At 34.1% G+C, this 14,562-nt stretch overlaps 1 protein-coding gene across 1 annotated transcript in view; it reads right to left on the bottom strand.

The window, feature by feature from the left end:
• ISA1 (isoamylase 1) overlaps positions 1-11,441 on the bottom strand; it is a 256,180-nt gene extending 244,739 nt beyond the window's left edge. The window contains exon 1 of the mRNA XM_089813482.1: positions 10,692-11,441. Within this exon, the coding sequence (XP_089669608.1) occupies positions 10,692-11,081 (390 nt within the window). The 5' untranslated portion in view covers positions 11,082-11,441. The remainder of the gene's footprint in view (positions 1-10,691) is intronic.
• Positions 11,442-14,562: the final 3,121 nt, after the last annotated feature.

The raw sequence follows: 14,562 nt of genomic DNA, 5'->3' as shown, positions 1-14,562 counted from the left end.
TATTATGTAGCCGACGGACCCCTTCGGGAAGGTTCGATGGGAAGTATTTATACCCCGTCTGGGATCATTGTAAATCATCTTATCATAAGCATTATGTAATCTTTTGGCATATGCGAATAATAAAAGGAGTTCTGCTGTTCTTATCTATTGTCTGTGTGCATTAATCATTTGATCTATGCGGTAAACATAAACTACATAGGGGGTCTACTCATAGCAACTCTATTCTGATGAATTATCTCCTCACAATTAGAGCTTTTGTATTATATAGTCCATGCCCATTTCATCGCCTTTGAATGGTGTAGCTCATGCCCATTCCACCACAGGCTTCCTGCCTTTGTATGATGCAGCATGGCCCATTCCACTGCAAGCTTATCCTTGCCCTTTGTATGATGTAGCACAAGCATTCCGCCAAAGGAGATATCTATCTTGTGAGGAAATGGTCTGATTCAGAGAAATGCATATAATATCCTAGCCTAACTACTCATCTCATATGATTATTCGTTATAGTTTAAAATTTATACAGAATCTGATCCTTTGAATTTTGTATATAAAATTGCATGCAGGGAATTAAGAGAAAACAGTGTCTATATATTTCAAATGAATACACGTCTATAGAAATGGAGACTATTTATATTCTCAACATGCCAGTTTAATCCTGTTACCTTCAAAGTTTATGTACTTGTATGATTGAATCGAATAGTGTCTTACCTTTGGGATTTAACAGTGATCCCCAGTATACCAGTTATGTGAATTTTCTACTACTCCATTTTTGTCATAGGTGTGTATTGTTTCTGGTGTTTAATGTTATTGTGGCCCGATATAGTTTAATTTATGCCGATTGTCCTCCTTTTTGTCTTTTTCCTGGTTATCTGAATCTTGGTGTTTTCCTTACTCTAAGATCCCAATGGGGAAGTGGAACTTCCCTCATATATTCAGGTAAGCAATCACATTCGTTTGGGGACTGCATTTAGCATGACTCTTGAATGGGTCGATCAATATTTGATCCACTTAACTACTGTGGGCTCCTTTAAATATCAAAAATCAAATATAATTGTTGTTAAGCATATTTGTGTATTAATATTAAATTACATTGTTATTAGTATATTGAATATAATATAATATAAATGTGTTAATGATAAATGTCAAATGAATTGTTATTAAATGAATATAAATATTATCGAGTTTACATTATTAAGGTACCAAACATAATAATATATAAATGTTATCATTGACGAATATTTGAATATATATATACATTCCCAAGTTGAAACCAATTTTTAAATTCAAGGGTATATGACAGAGTTGTGTGGAAAGCGGGCAGCTTTATGGCAAAGGTCGAAGGTAGATGTTCCTATTGTTTGGCATGACATCTACTGCTTGTGCATCAGCTTGGCATGGGCAGTGCTTTAAAGAATATGCAGCCAAGCCTATGAAGCATGGCAGATACATATGTTGGGAACATATATGTAGAGATCATGGATCAGACTGAATGTCAGAGTCCTATTTCTAAGCCTTGTCTATATTTTGTGCCCCCAATATTAAAACTGTTTGGGCAGTCTGATGAAATTTCAGAGCTTGCAGAGTTTTCCATAAGGATGCTTCCCCAATTATTTCAATATGCTCCGAGTTTCCCCATTCAGAAATTTTCAGTCTCCAAGAAAGGTCATAGCTATGGCCCCTTTTGCAGTGATTGCCAATCAAGATGCTCTTCACATCCTGTGCCCAGTCCATCCTTTGAGCTTCGAAGCTACATTGTCGGAATTGTTAATTGTTCCTGTGGCCCACCAGTCCCGTTATATGCACCTTTCCACTAGACTGGAACGCCCCGTATTTCGTCTACTTCTCTACCAAAGATATGGTAATGTCTCATAAGCCTCTCTCGCCCAACAAGCAACATGCACCACAATTATCAAAGGTGCTCGAGATGCCCACCATGATTGTCCCCAAAGGATTCCAACCCATACATGGTCCACCACACTCCAAACAAATGCACAAACGGAGACAACAATGTTTCCAAAGATCATGATGCAACAACCAAACCACCATGGTCAAGACAAATTAAGACTTTGTTGTGGAACAGCAAATCGTCCCAAAAACATCTACTCGACCACAATTACAAAGAAAGAAAAATAATCTGCAGATCCATACTATTTCCAAATGGATGAACATTAGCTAAAGATTGCATTTTGTGCTAATAGATAATACTTGCTGGTATTGGGCAACACTATGATCGATGCGACTATGTCCTCCACAACAAATAGTTTCCCTACAAAACAACACTACCACTCTGCTCTCCTGGAACTTATATTGGCTCTAATACTATGTTAGAGATCCATATCAGAAATGAGAATAAACAGCAAACAAAATAAGTGAACAAAAGACACAGCAAATTACCCTGGGAAAACCCTCCAACTTGAGGGAGGAAAACCCAGCCACAAATATATCACCTATATATTAATTAAAAAAAGACTGCTTTACAATGCCCAAAACTAGGCCAAAACTGAAGCAATGATCATCACCCCTATGATCTACGGATGATAAATGAAATATTCATTTGATACAATCACTCAGCAAAGAATCTCAAACCAGCAGCTTGAATACTCCTACATATATCTCACAGTGAAAGAAGGAATAAATAAATCTATATGAATTCCTCCTGGAAAAACATATAAAATTGTCTAGACCCTTCATTGTCTTGTCAATACAAAGTGAAGACACTTATTGTCTTGACCCTTCAAAGTGAGGACCCTTCAATGTCTTTAGTAAAAATAGATTATTTATATATTTCAAATTTATGAAAGAAAGATAGCTCCCGACGCTATAACATCAACACCTATGAAATATTGACTGACTAAAAATCAAAATGTAAACAAACACGAGTAACAACACGGCAACATGGTTCAATCAAGAGGTAAGATCGAATATGATTACAAGAATCTTGGCAAAGATATGGATAGGTATCCAACAAATACTAGCAGGAATAAATTGCAAGCTGTTGGAGATTGTAGTTGCGATAGAGATCTTTATCTCTAGAAATATGAACGTTATTATCATTATGGACACCTTCAGCAGAAAAGGAGGCTTATGATTAAATTGTAAAATCAAGGAGACCTATGATTAAATTGTAAAATCGAGGAGACATGCGTTGAGGCATGGAAATATGAAGAGTTGTATTTGAAAACAAGGAGTTATGTTTTGGAAATTGAAGAGACCTTCGGTTGGCATATGAAGAGTACCTCTTTTGTTACAATTATTGCATCAAGCGAAGGACTTTGTACACTTGAATTTATTATCAATAAAATGATCTTTTGTCGTGTGGCTGGGTTTTTCCCTTAATTCTAGAAGGGTTTTCCCAGGATAATCCTATGTGTTTCTTGTATCTTTTCAGTCTTCCTTATTGTTGTTTATCTTTGTTCCTGGGTTAAATCCAACATGGTTTCAAACCAATAAGGATATTATACGATTGATATGATAGTTGTGAGAGAATTTATTCATGTCTCTTTAGGAGCATTCTCAATTCTCCTTTGTGTTTGCATGTGCAATATTTGCTTTCTCTCTCGATGATTCTAGAAGTGGACAATATTAGAGAATGTAGCCAAGCATGAGCAGGATCTATATTATGGCAGAGATCCCTTCTATCCTGAAGATTTACGGCATCTTTTGAAGTTATCCGTCTTCTTCACGAGGCATATCTAAGTAAGTCTTGATGATATCGTGGCATCTCTCCTTTAGCCAATATTGTCATTTTTGGTTCTAGCAAAGGTCTCAGTTGTTGCTGGTTTTTTCTATGTTGTTTGATTCTCAATCAAGAGAAACCATAGACATTATGAGGAGCGAGTTGCTTCAACGGCATGGAGAGCGATATGAGCATGCATGATTGGGATTCACATACTCAGACGGTGCATGATCAGGATACATATACACAAACCATGCATGATTAGGAGTTGCAATCAAGATCATATTATTCCACTCCCTTCATCTATCAAAAAGTTTGATAAAAGTTCTCATTCATATGCTTTTCATTATCATATTTCTATGGCAAATGGTGTTTAAGCTGCTGACGAAGAGAGACCGGGAGATAGTGCCTTATACAACTTCTCAGATATTTTTTGATGTTGTGGATTAAGCCAGATATATGAACTATTTGTCAAGCTCATATTTTACCTTTGTATTAATCATGGCGAGAGCTCTAAGTGTTGCATGGCAAAATGAAGGAGCGAGAAATTTTTTCGTCATCAATTTTGTATAATTCTTTGTCTGTAGCAGAGGTTGTCTTATCTTAACGGAAATTGCCTTAGTAAAAAAGGAATCATGCATTTTTGGCATTTCTTTTATTAAATAAATGTATCTTTTCTGTACCGGCAATTTCTTAATCATGACTGTCAGTTGAGTTTCAAGATAATCAAGTATTGCTCAAAGAGGAAGTTGGGTCTATGCTGGGAGGAAATATGAAGTCACATCTGTGCTAGGAGGAAATATGAAGTCGGGTATGTGCTAGGAGGAAATATGAAGTCGGGTCTATGCTGGGAGAAAACTCGACCATCTCCAGTTGTGTCGAGGATGATACAGCATTCATTCAGAGTGTGAGATTGTATCTTCAATCAGTGGATTCATTGTGCTATGAGATATTGTTTTGGAGTGATCTCTCCAACAAATAGAACAACCTCTTGTTCAAGGATAATGACCTAAGCTTTGGTCAATAGGATTTTTTTGATGAGTTTGATATGATTTTACCACCATATGCAATGACTTGGCATCGTGAGCTTACTAGTTGGTGTATGCCAAAAGAACAATCATGTATGTTGGAGATTACATGAGTTTCTCTCTGCTTGGCACAAGGGAAAGAGGATTCGAAATGGCTTCAAACGTCAACAATAGTTTACTGTCTGACTGTCCTCCCTTATGATTTATCTCTAGTTGAAATAACCTTCATATTTTCAGAATATTATTTATTTTTGAGCTTAATCTTTTGTTTTAACTGATTTGGAGTCATAGATGACACCTATCAGTCAGTTCTTGGCAATGAAATTTTTGTGTTGAGTCTTCACAGGTTGTGCTTGCATGAGCGAATTTGAACGATATACGTCTCCTATTCGCCTCCTTTGCAAAGCATGAAGATAAGTTTCAATTAATTATTTAGTATAATGGATTGGATTGCCTCCAACATAAATATGAGTATTTAATGCATTGATCATAATACTTCTATTACTAGTAATATTGTTTTCTTACAATATTCATTTCTATTTAATAGATTTATCTCTCTTGGTTGCAATACTAGGATGCAATAAGAAGCTATGTGATGAGGTGATATTATGAACATGATGATGTTTCTTCATTGATGATTAATATTTGCGTTTAGAGGAAGCTAGTGATTTAGAGGGAGATGTTCAGCTTCAAAGGGAGATGTTCTTGGTTGACATGGAGTCTTTATAGTATCCCCTCCTTTCTTATACATGCTATTTTTGAGAATCTTGTTGGAAAAGAGTTTCAGCTATGATTTCCATTTATAATAGGTTTTTGAGACTCTTGATGGAAACAAGTCTTAATTGTGATTGCATTTATTGTTGACTATGAGTTCTTATCCATAATAGTTATAAGGTCAACCCCATAACTCTTTCACTCTGGGAGTGAACATCATGTTGAGAGAGTCCATGATGACATCACGTTGAGAGATTTCGTGATGGAAGTTGGAAGTCATGTTGAGAGAGTCCATGATTGTATGGCGTTGAGAGTCCGTGATAAAATGCTGGTTGTAAACCTTACTAAATTGTCATGTTGAGAGAGTCCATGACAGCATCACATTGAGTGAGTCTGTGATGAAAGTTGATTATGTTTCTTTCAGGTTTGTCATGTTAAGAGATTCCATGACAACATCATGTTGAGCGAGTCCATGATGAAAAGTGAATGTGATCTTTGCAGGGTTTTTTTCATGTTGAGTGATTCCATGATTATGAGTAATCGTTATCTATCATGTTGAGTGATTCCATGATCATTAACAATGAGTAAATTGTTCTCTTAGTGTCATGTTGAGAGATTCCATGACAACATCATGATTAAAGTTGGTTGTGTTTCTTGCAGAGTTTTTTATGTTGAGTTATTCCATGAATTTTATAGGATCTAGTGATTAGATTTTATCATTAACAATTTGGTTGCAGCCCTGTTTGACTATTCAGCTAAAGATCTCTCTCTAGCTGAGGGGATGTGTTGGAGATTGTATCTACGATAGAGATCTTAATCTTTAGAAATTTGGACGATATTATCGTTATGGACACCTTCAGCTGAAGACGACACTTATGATTAAATTGTAATATTAAACATAAAGACGTGTCATTCGACATGCGTTGAGGCATGGAAATACAAAAAGTTGTATTTGAAAATAAAGAGTTATGTTTTGGAAATTGAAGAGACCTTCGATTGGCATATGAAGAGTCTCTCTTTTGTTATAACTATCGCATCAAGCAAAGGACATTGTACACTTGAATCTATTATCAATAAAATGATCTTTTGTAGTGTGGCTGGGATTTTCCCTTCATTCTAGAAGGGTTTTCCCAACATAATCTTGTGTGTTTCTTGTATCTTTTGGGTCTTCCTTATTGCTGTTTATCTCTGTTCCTGCGTTAAATCCAACACAAGGAACATTACAGAGACCAAGTAAATTGTCATTTCCAAGAAAAATCAAAAGTCTAGTTGAGAATTTTGAGGTAAATCAAGTAGAGTCCTAGTTGGGGGACATTACAATAGTAGAGAAGAGTTATTATATCAAAATGGTTCCATACCATTGCACATGTTCAATCACCATTTATAATGATAAAGACGAGATGAAAGGTGCAAAGTGAAGGGGAAATACTCTCTAAGCTCCAAAATATCTCATGGATGATGTTGTGGGATCCTAGTGTTTCAACTAAATCCAATAGACAGATTGCAGGAAAAAATCATTATAGATCAGTCCATGAAGGTCTAACATTTCAACTAAATCCAATAGACAGATTGCCAGTAAAAATCATTATAGAACAGTCCATGAAGCTCTAAGATGTCTAAAGTTGAGGTTGATTATGAGCCTGTTGTTGTAAATTCTTGTGATGCATATTTTAGCACAATGGAGGAATAAGTAGCTATTTTTGAAATACATATTTCCAGTATTGGAGAGTACATTGACTCTTATAACAATTCTTAAGGTACAGAAAATCAGATTTATATAATAGGGTGAAGTTAAAGGAGTTTCTTGTTAAACTTGTCTAATGCTAGTGCATATACACAAGTAGAAAAGCAAGTTGCTAAAGGAACAAAGATGGATAAAACGGAATTTTGTAAATTTCTTTGGAAAGATGTGGTTCAGATTTGGAATTGGAGTGCATGTACAAAAGGTTTGAATGGATATCTTTGGTGGTTTCATAGCAGTGTCACTCAGGAATTTGACCATTCAAGATTGCATAGTGTCTCTCAGTGTAAGATGTTACACCTGATAGAAAAAGGATCCAAGTTTGGTATACAATTTTCATGAAAAAACATTGTGCATTAGGACCTTGGAGTTCTATGCTCGTAACTGCTTGAGGACAAGCAATTCTGGGAGGGAGGATTCATCATGTCTCCTTTTGTTAAAAATTGGTTTTTGGTCAATATTAACCCATTTTATTCTTCTATGGGTTAATTATAAAAGATTAAAGAGAATAATTAATTTAGTATTTATGAATGTCCAAAGACTATCACTATCAAAAGGGCGCTCAAATATCAAATTACATATTTGGAAACACTTACTAGGAACTTGGATTTTGTGCCAAATTAGAAATATATCTAATTACCACTTTCTCGCCAAGAGTGGAGTCAGAAGTTGAAATATTTCTAATTAATGGTTTTCCCACCAAGCACAAATTTGGAAAGTAAGAGTGGAGTGGGAAATTGAATTGTTGATCTGATAGTTTCTGGATTAGATTGTGTAGAAAAATTTTCATCAACGTTTTGAATCACACTATGTGATCCATCATCAGGATATGCAAGAGAACATAAGAAGGAAAATGGTAAATTGCAGACCTAGATCAAATAAGGAGGAAAGGGGAAGAGAGAGAAAGAAACACACAAAACCAAGAGCAAATTTGGAAAGTAAGAGTGGAGTGGAAATTTGTAATATTTCTAGTTAATGATGTTCCCTTCACATCTGCCAAGGGCAAGATAAATACAAAGAATATTTGAGAACTGGGACTTTATGCCATTTCTACTTCTCAATTTCTCAAATGAAACCCCATAGTTCACAGAGAGCAATTTCATCTAGAGGCTGCATTCAAGCTTCAAGACTATAGCAATTTCTAAAGTTTTTTATTTTGTGTTTTAAGTTTTTAACGACATCATTAATATTGATGCAGTCATTCTATATGTGTTTGGAGGGGATTGATGTTGTTATTGATCTCGTATCAGATCATAGACTATGTATTTGATTTTCATTTGGAAATCAAACGAAATCTATGTACTTGTTTGTGTGGTTACAGTGGCTATTAAAAAAACTTGTCAGTTTTTCTGTCATATCCCCCCATTTGAAACCCTAATTACATCATCCCCATTTTGAAATAAGATTTAATAAAAAACAAATAATAAAACTAAAATATTTTTAAAAAATAACAATAGTAAAATAAGAATAAATAAATAATATAATATAAACTATCATAAAGATAATAGATTATTAATATAATAATATAATTTTAAACAATAATATTATTATAGTAATTAAATAAAAAGACCTTTGATGTCCATCAAGAAAATACCATCACGATAATCTCATCAAAGTAATGTATAACAATGAAATAGGGAAAGCCTATTTAATTAAGTAGCAATTCTAATTGAAAAAAGTTGAGATAAGGAAAATCATTAATTAAGAAATGTAAAAGGAAATCAGCGATAACAAACAATCATTAATACTATTTATTAAATAGAATACACAATTCCTACTGAATCTACAATTAATCAGCGATTATGTGCAAATCTCAAAGAGTGTATAGGAAGGGAAAATGTTTCAAAGCACAAGTCTGCAGTAATCTGATGACATCCGCCTTGGCCATAGAAGATGAATATGTCAAGTATTGAAGGCTCTAAGTGCACAAATGAAAATCGGGAAACCATCTAAACAATGTTACAAACCCAAAACAATAGAAATCACAACGACCACATTTATCAGGAGAAGACGTTACCAATATCACTGAAGGATGGGTATAACTGCATTCTCATCAACCATTAACATTAATAGTTTTAGCAGTCATAATCAAACATATCGATGATTGGAGGAAGCCTGAAATCACGTGAACAGTGTTATGGGCAGAGATTAATATTGAAATGGGGCAACCAGTAATGCTTATCATGACAAATATGAAAAGGCATGGGACATGACTTATCAATCCCAACATCGGATTTAACAAGACATTCTACCTCATTCATTCAAAAGAAAAAAAAGACATCAATCTGAAACAGCATATTAAGAAAATCCAGATACAATCAGGTTAGAGAACCCTTTATAAATATATTTTCATATTTGGAAATGCTGAGAGGAAGCACCTGCTGTTCATAGATTGAACAGTATAAGCACAGCTCAGAATAGTAACACGTTACCTAAAGTTACAATTCTTCATTTGCGTATTTAAATTACTATATCAGCAATAGTAAAACCAGTTGCTGGAAGCTAGACAGAACAATTGCAGGAAGAGTGTTTATATATCAGAAGGGTCATCATTGTACATAATTATATGAAGCAGCAAATCTGTCGCTATGTGACAACAAGATCATATATCAAGCATCAATATATTTGCCATCATATTAGACATAGTGAGGACGTTGTCATATTACATACATATATTGTTGATTCAATCGGAATTAGCAGTTGAGATTGGTATAAATTCTGTTACTTAGATTAAGATATGAAAATTCAACAGAGTGAGAGAGAGAAATTGAAGCAGTTGTCCTGATATTCCAAGTTAATGAACTCGGGGGTATTCCGTTCTTGTGAAATGAAATTTGAATACATTAATGATGCTGCTGTAATAGATCAGTTTCAGACTTGATTATAGGATGCACGCTTAGAAAAATCATGTTGATTGGTGTTACAAAAAGTTCCATTAAATTAAGCCCTTTCTATCCAAGAGTAGCTAGCTAGTTTGGGTTTGTTTCAATGAAGTTTTGTGTAATATTTATGAATTTATTTTCCAGATTTAAGAGTATTATTAAATTTTGGGTTGAAGACATTACAGCCTACTCGAGCATGTTACATCAATGCCGGTGTCGCAACTTAGTCCTGATCATTAATTTGCCACTATGATAATCTAATCCCAGCCTAAACCCCACATTTCAGTCCAATAATTGCATTAAGAGAAATGCTCTTATAATTTCACGATGTGAAGCAATCATCATTCCCAGAAACTTGAAAACACTTGCATCCATGATTTAACTTTATTCCTATACCTCTCCCACTAATGCACAAGCTCTTCAGCACCAAACCTACTCAAACGTGTTACAGCAGTGCTGATGGTAGCAACAGATTGTTCCATACATTTAATCCACCACCATTACAAGCTGAATCCCGACCTTCACCGCAAGTTTCATCGCAATAACCAATTAGAGTGAAATTTTCTTACATTAAATCCATGAATTAACTTTATTCCTACAAAGTCTAACCAAAAATATTATCATACACCGACAGTAAAACTGCAATTAACCTTGTGCAAATCAGAAAGGGCAAAGAAGCATATAGTCACGGAAGTTGCTCGAGAGGAATGAACAGCAAAGTTAACCCCTCCATCTCTCGCCGTGGCACCGAACGGAAGCGGGCTACCTTTCAAAACCTTCACAGCAAAACCCTCCTCTTTCACGGCCACACTTCCGCCAGTCTCCGTCTCTGTTCTAACGCTTCTGACAGCAACCTCCATCGTCTTCACCTCATGTCCACCCTCAAAACCGCCTCTGAGGATATAACATTGGTGTTTTCTTGGGGCTGAATTGCATAGAACAGGCTTGTAGGCTCTCAAATTCTTCGACTTAAACAGGTGGCCGTGAGCAATTGCAGGCACATTATATACAACACAATGCGTAGCTCCCATCTTTAGCATTTTTCATTCCATGATAAATCTGCAGCCAAAATGCCTGAATTTGAGCTCAAATGAAAGCCCCTGAAACTTATGACGGTGTGAATTAGGGAAGACGAGGAACTTCAAAAAGAGTGTGAGATTGAGATAGCGTGAAGAAGCGGCTGAGATTATTTATTAATCACGTGGCTGCGCCTTTGAAAGCAATGGTTGCTAGCTCACAGATGTGATATTCTGTTTTTGTTGCTTTCACTTTGCTCTTTATGCTCTTTGAGCCCATCCCTCCATTTACACATTTTAGCCTGCGTTCTGAAACATCCGAAGATGGAATAGCACGCTCACTGCTATCACCCTTATAACTGCAACGTTAAGGGACACGTGTACATGAAGTTCGGTATATTTTTATGTTTAAATATGGGATAAGTTTTGAGTTTGATCTATTGAAGAAATAAATTTATATGAATAGATATAAAAAACTATGTACAACCGAGGCAAAGCATAGAAGAAAATAATATGAATTTTATGCAATAGTAAAATGTATAAAGTTTCTAAAATAATTTGAAAATAATATAAATTTTATGCAATAGTAACTCTAAAATAAATTGTTACATTTTGTGTATAAAAAAATTAACAGCCTACAACAACAGCTAATAATGATAAAAGAAAATAATATTAATTTTATGGTAAAATGTATAAAGTGTCTAGAATAATTTAAAAATAAAATGAATTATATACAATAAATCTAAAATAATTTATTGCATTTTGTGTATAAAAAATTTAAAGCTCTACAAAATAACAATCAATAAATATATTTTTATGAATTATTTCAAATATAATATAAATGAAAACTAAACAAACAAATAAAGGAAAAAGTTGTATTCTTGTAGCACAAAACAACCGCTCAAATTGTCAATAAACATTTTGTGTTAAATTATTTTAAATATAATAAATATGAGAACTTTATAGTTCAAATAGTAATTGAATAATAAAGAGTTCTAATTGGACAAACAAATTAAAAAGTAAAAGTGCATTGAATGCTATAGTTTCTTGTAGGAAGTAAAAATAATATTGTGGAGTGTCGATAAATATAGGAAATCAAATCATACAATTAGACATTTGATACTAATATTTGGTTCAAAACTCTCTTCTACTACTTTTGATTCATACTAATATAATATAATATAAATGAAAACTAAATAGTTGCAAAAAGTAATTGAATAATAAATTATTTTGATTGGACAAACAAATAAAGGAAAAAGTTGTATTCTTGTAGCACAAAACAACCGCTCAAATTGTCAATAAACATTTTGTGTTAAATTATTTTAAATACAATAAATATGAGAACTTTATAGTTCAAATAGTAATTGAATAATAAAGAGTTCTAAATGGACAAACAAATTAAAAAGTAAAAGTGCATTGAATGCTATAGTTTCTTGTAGGAAGTAAAAATAATATTGTGGAGTGTCGATAAATATAGGAAATCAAATCATACAATTAGACATTTGATACTAATATTTGGTTCAAAACTCTCTTCTACTACTTTTGATTCATACTAATATATGTTTATATCTCTCTTCTTTGAAGTCATTTCTTGATTGAAGTTAGTTGAGGATTACGAAGTTGTTATTTTGTAGTTTTTCAACAAATGTATATACTTGTGTAGCTTATCTTATTTTCTAGGCTCATTTTGTGTTAGTTATTACATTTGGTTAGCTTTGTTAAACACAAAAATATACTAAAGGGGGAGAGGGTGTGAGACACAGGAGAATCAATACATGCTAATTTCTATTTCATTAGTCGTTAATTATCATTAAATACTTTCTCGAAGCAACAGAGCAAAACCTAAAAATTGATTAGTAGCATTCACTAATATTTATTTAATTATCCAACTGCTTACTACTAAATGATGAACAAATCAACGTAAAGAAACACTAGATTTATGTAGAAAAATCATGAGGGAAAAAATGGAGTGAGAAAATTGCTTCGATCTACCTAGTCCCATAGGAAAATAATAAGAAATTTACAATATAAAGTAGGCAACAACCTACCAAAGGCACCAATCCCCAAGTATATTTGTAAACATTAACTTATAGGAGGCTCTAATCCACTAGTCAAAGATTTGAGAATTAACTTAGCATGTGAGACACCAATTTCACTAGAATATAAAAGATATGTAATGTGCACCTTCAAAATTGAAGCTTAAATTATTTTTTATCTAATCAACTTATATACATCTCCAAATTATGCATAGGATCTTCACATGAAAATACAACAATAATCATGCTACTCATTTCGCATCACCAACATACACGTGCACCAACCCTAACAAACACAATCTAGGAATAAAACTAAATCAATAACATTTATTGTTGGTCCACACAATTTTGATTATACTGAGAGGGGGGTGAATCAGTATAATACCTATCAATTCAAGCTTTTACCTTTTACCAATATGTGATATTCTTACCATTTTCTTAAGCATTCATCAAAAAAACAATATAACTATGCAAGACAGGAAGGCATTCACAGGTAACACCAATATATCTTGTCGAAACCTATTTTTGGTGAAAACCATGGTGTGAGGTGACACACACAAAATTTGCACCATTATAGAGGGCACCCAGTCAAGAGCTTATCCTTGTTATAAGATTACAACGCCATTGTTAAGTGGAACTTGGTTAAGGGATTTTTAAGGGATTTTAGAGAGACCTGTTAGAGTCTTTACACAGTTAAAGGTAGCCTGGTTAGAGGACTTAGAACACATGTGAATGTGTTTCCTAGCTAAGGGATTTAATATAAAGGACTTTCTAGAGTCCACCCACAATGGCATTTGTTGTTGTAATTGCAAGAGAACAACAAGAAGATTGATCTATGAAAGATAGTTGCTTAGCTTGATTCAGATCTCTTTGATGCTCATACATCGGTCTGCAACTTTCTCAACTCTTATTGACTCTACAACATAGACTTTACCACTCCTCGGCTCTCTTGTGCTCAACTCCTCTAACTTCATCATTTCTACTTATTGTCTATGTTAGCATGAATGCTAATGGTATTCGCTTGGGGAGTATCGTAAGCATTGCTAGAGCAATTGAGAATATTGACATGTTGCATTCATGAATGTGTTTGTCATTGATGTCAACATAGTATTGCTTCCTGTATTGATGATGTGGTCAAGTGTAGTTTAGGATATATTCTACATTATGTCCTAATGAAGTGGACAAGTGTGCATGTAGAGAGTCGACAACATGCAATTGTTATTCAAGCATTACAAAGGACAGTGTGTAGATACAGTACCTGAGAAGTGTTAGAAATTGGGAATACTAAGAGGGGGGGTGAATCAATATTCTACAAACTTTTGTCGCCAACTAGATATTGTTTATTACTTTGAACCATGCATAAGGAAGTAAACAAGTATTGTTGAATAGTAATAATAACCATGCATAAAGAGAACTCATAACACCATATTTTGTTAACCAGGGAAACCCTGGTCAAGGGAAAACCCCAG

The sequence above is a fragment of the Cupressus sempervirens genome, chromosome 2, assembly GCF_028749045.1.
Source record: "Cupressus sempervirens isolate cs-2001-9-10 chromosome 2, ASM2874904v1, whole genome shotgun sequence".
Taxonomy (NCBI): Eukaryota; Viridiplantae; Streptophyta; class Pinopsida; order Cupressales; family Cupressaceae; genus Cupressus; species Cupressus sempervirens.
The sequence above is the reverse complement of the archived record's forward strand: the minus strand, read 5'-3'. Positions and strand labels throughout refer to the sequence as shown.